The 3,483-nt window shown below is 49.7% G+C and overlaps 1 protein-coding gene across 1 annotated transcript; it reads left to right on the forward strand.

The window, feature by feature from the left end:
* Positions 1-336: 336 nt before the first annotated feature.
* On the forward strand, positions 337-2,433 carry LOC144679130 (forkhead box C1-A-like). The gene has a single exon (XM_078539479.1). It carries the CDS (start codon positions 439-441, stop codon positions 1,846-1,848), a length of 1,410 nt encoding a protein of 469 aa, XP_078395605.1. The 5' UTR covers positions 337-438; the 3' UTR covers positions 1,849-2,433.
* Positions 2,434-3,483: the final 1,050 nt, after the last annotated feature.

Consider the following 3,483-nt stretch of genomic DNA (forward strand, 5'->3'; position numbering starts at 1 on the left):
GTGGCCAGAAACAGCAGCAACTGGTGTTCCCATTGAGGGCGGCAGAGTCTTCAATTGGACGCTGTTGCCTCGGGGCGGGGCTGCGGCTGAGAGGGGGAAGAAACTGCGTAAAAGTCTTGTCAAGTGACGGATGCTCAAAGTTCAGAAGTTTTTTTTTCCCAATCCAGTCTGCCACCCCGCGGAAAGAAGAAGAAAATTTACAAAAAAAAAGAAAAAGAAAGAGAGAGAGAGAGAGGGAGAGGGAGGGAGGGAGGGAGAAGTTTGGAGCGAAGAGTTAAACTTTCTGTGCAGCCTGGAAGAAGTTTGATTTCTGCCCCTCTCTCTCTCTCTCTCTCTCTCTCACACACACTCTGTTCGCTGCATTGTGCTGGTGTGTCGGTATTTCGGCGGGGGAAGGGAATAGCAGCGGTGAGAATTGGAGAGAGGCGCTAGGCAGCGATGCAGGCTCGCTACTCAGTCTCGAGTCCCAACTCTCTGGGAGTTGTGCCCTACATCAGCGACCAGAATTACTATAGGCCGGGCCCGGGCTACACGGGGATGCCGGCGCCGATGAGCATGTATTCGCACCCGGCCCACGAACAGTACGCCGCCGGCGTGGCCAGGTCTTATGGGCACTACACGCCGCAGCCTCAGCCCAAGGACATGGTGAAACCTCCTTACAGTTACATCGCCCTCATCACCATGGCCATTCAGAACGCCCCCGACAAGAAGATCACCCTGAACGGGATCTATCAGTTCATCATGGAGAGATTCCCCTTCTACCGGGAGAACAAGCAAGGCTGGCAGAACAGCATCCGCCACAACCTCTCCCTCAACGAGTGCTTCGTCAAAGTGCCCCGCGACGACAAAAAGCCCGGCAAAGGCAGCTACTGGACCCTGGACCCGGACTCCTACAACATGTTCGAGAACGGCAGCTTCCTCAGGAGGAGGAGGCGTTTCAAAAAGAAGGACGCGGTCCGCGAGAAAGAGGAGAAGGAAAGGCTCAGCAAAGAGCCGCCGCAGCCCAGGCAGTCCGCCCAGGAGTCGGAGAAACACGCCAGCTCCCAGACCATGAGGATCCAGGAGATCAAGACGGAGAACGGGGCCCCTTCCCCGCCCCTGGCGGCTTCTCCCAGCCTGAACATGGTGCCGAAGATCGAGAGCCCGGACAGCAGCAGCAGCAGCATGTCGAGCAGCAGCCCCCACAGTATCCCATCCAACCGGTCCATCAGCTTGGAGAGCCAGGAGCAGCACCCGCAGGCATTCAGCGTGGAGAATATGGTCACCTCTCTCAGGGGCTCGCCTCACACTTCCAGTGAACTCAACCCGAGCCTGGTGCCCTCCTCCCGGACAGCTATAACGCCTTCTTTATCCCTCAGCTACCCCTCCGGCCAGCCTTCCATCTACAGCTCTTCCTGCAGTCACAACCTGACCTCGGGCAGCAGCGCGGGGACTTACCATTGCAACATGAGCCTGTACTCCGGGGAGAGACCCGCTCAGATGCCGGCCACCGCCAACGCCGTGGACGAGTCTTTACCAGACTATACCATCCCCGCCACCACCGCCACTTCCTCCTTAAGCCACGGGCTGAGCAACGGCCAGGATGGACCTGGGGCAGGGCGCCTGGCGTCTTGGTACCTCAACCAGGCTGGCGACCTCAGCCACCTGGCCTGTAGCGCGTACCCCGGACAGCAGCAGAATTTCCACACGGTCCGAGAAATGTTTGAATCGCAGAGAATCGGCCTAAGTAACTCCGGCGTCAGTTCCGCACATGTCAATGGGAATAGCAGCTGCCAAGTCTCCTTTCCGCCCGCCCAGACACTTTACCGCACCTCAGGTTCGTTTGTCTATGACTGCAGCAAGTACTGACACACAAAACAAAAACACGTTTACAAACTATCATTTGTTCTTTTACAACAGCCCATGTTTATATATCTATTTCATATATGTATATAAACAGAAAGCAAACCCCCTCTCCCCACCCCCTCTCCCCCCTTTGAAATTTGGTTAAAAGGACAGTGTTACTCCAAACGAAACGTAAGTCGCTTTTATTTTGCAAAGAGCAGTGGTCTAAAATATTACAAAGTTTGTCTCAAATCTATTAAAATTCATAGCAAGCTGGTTGGGACTTGTCATAAACTGTAAATGTTGGATAGTAATTTATTTTAAATTGTAGTCGGGTATTATTTTTTAATATGGACCAACCCCGCCCCCCACCTTCCCCTTCCCCGTTTCCCCTCGACCCCCCGAAAGTGTATTGGTGCTGACTCCATTGCGGCTTTTTTTTAAAAAAAAAATATTCTTCTCGATGTTACACCTTCCGGTATAAAAAAAAGGTAAACTGTATAACGCGTTTTTCTTTACACTTCTTGTTGAAAGTACTCTGAAGGCATTTGCATTGTTTGTTTTTAAATAAATTACAATTCGATTCGTGTGCTAACCCCGTCTGTTGGAGACTTAAGACTCTTCACTGTGTCAACTTCTGTTTCATAATCTTCTAACTCGGTCCGTTGCCAGAGGGAGAGTGGTACCTTCTCTGCTGATGTACAAACACAAACCTAAATTGCTGGCTGAATGAAAAAGGGGATTTGACTTAGGTTCATGTGGCGTCCCGAATCTCAAAACGTGTCGCGCCTTTTTATTTGTCCCCCCACCCCCCCATTCCTCCTATCTCTTCCCAGCAAAGGCTGTGGAGTGCTGAATGCCACATGTTTGCTCGTATCTTCAGCTGCAGTTGACATTTCGGATAAAACTGCCCCTTATCGGCTCTGCTATCTAAAGACAACAATTAGTCAGTAATTGCAATTGTTTTCTTACTTGATTGCCACCAAATTAGAGCAATCAGGCAGCGATTTAAAGACACAGGGATCACCTGTGAATTGTTTTATAAACGTGAACGCCACCAAAAAGCCCACTTGATAATGTCTCTCGATAAACCCAGGGCCTCTTTAAAGGTGATGTTGTGATGGTCAAAGCCGATTCCTCAGCCAGTTTTTATCCTCAGCCACCCTATTGTGCAGATGAAGGAGCTGTCTGCTATTTGTTTTTTTTACACATTTTAAATCGTGACCAGCCTGATCTATATATATTGGAGGAATACCAGTGCTGCGGAAAGATATGCGTTCTGACAGCATTCCTCTTAACTCGCTACTTGTATCCCGATTTTTATATTTATATTTTTAAGTAGCGTTTAAAAACGTGTATTAATTAGCATACTCAATGGGAAGTTTACCGCATGCCCTTTAAAAACTGGCCGAATTAAGATGAACGCTGGGATTTACGGAAGTGTACGATGGACCCTTTCCCAAATCTTTTCAATTCTCTCTGTGTTGAAAGTCTAGTTGGGTTTTCAGTCAAGCAGCCAACAAAAAAAAAACTCAAATTAATCAACTCGCCTTTGCTAGCCTGGACGGGTGGATTTAACCATCCGCTCCGTTATGCTGCCTTCTGAGAGTTTTACACCCATTTAGAGGACGAGGATAAGTTAGATTGAACTCCTTAGGG

Source organism: Cetorhinus maximus, chromosome 3 (assembly GCF_964194155.1).
Source record: "Cetorhinus maximus chromosome 3, sCetMax3.hap1.1, whole genome shotgun sequence".
Classification (NCBI taxonomy): domain Eukaryota; kingdom Metazoa; phylum Chordata; class Chondrichthyes; order Lamniformes; family Cetorhinidae; genus Cetorhinus; species Cetorhinus maximus.

What these genes read in the sequence shown, in the direction of transcription:
- LOC144679130 (XM_078539479.1), top strand. Translation starts at nt 439, where the DNA reads ATGCAGGCTCGCTACTCAGTCTCGAGTCCCAACTCTCTGGGAGTTGTG.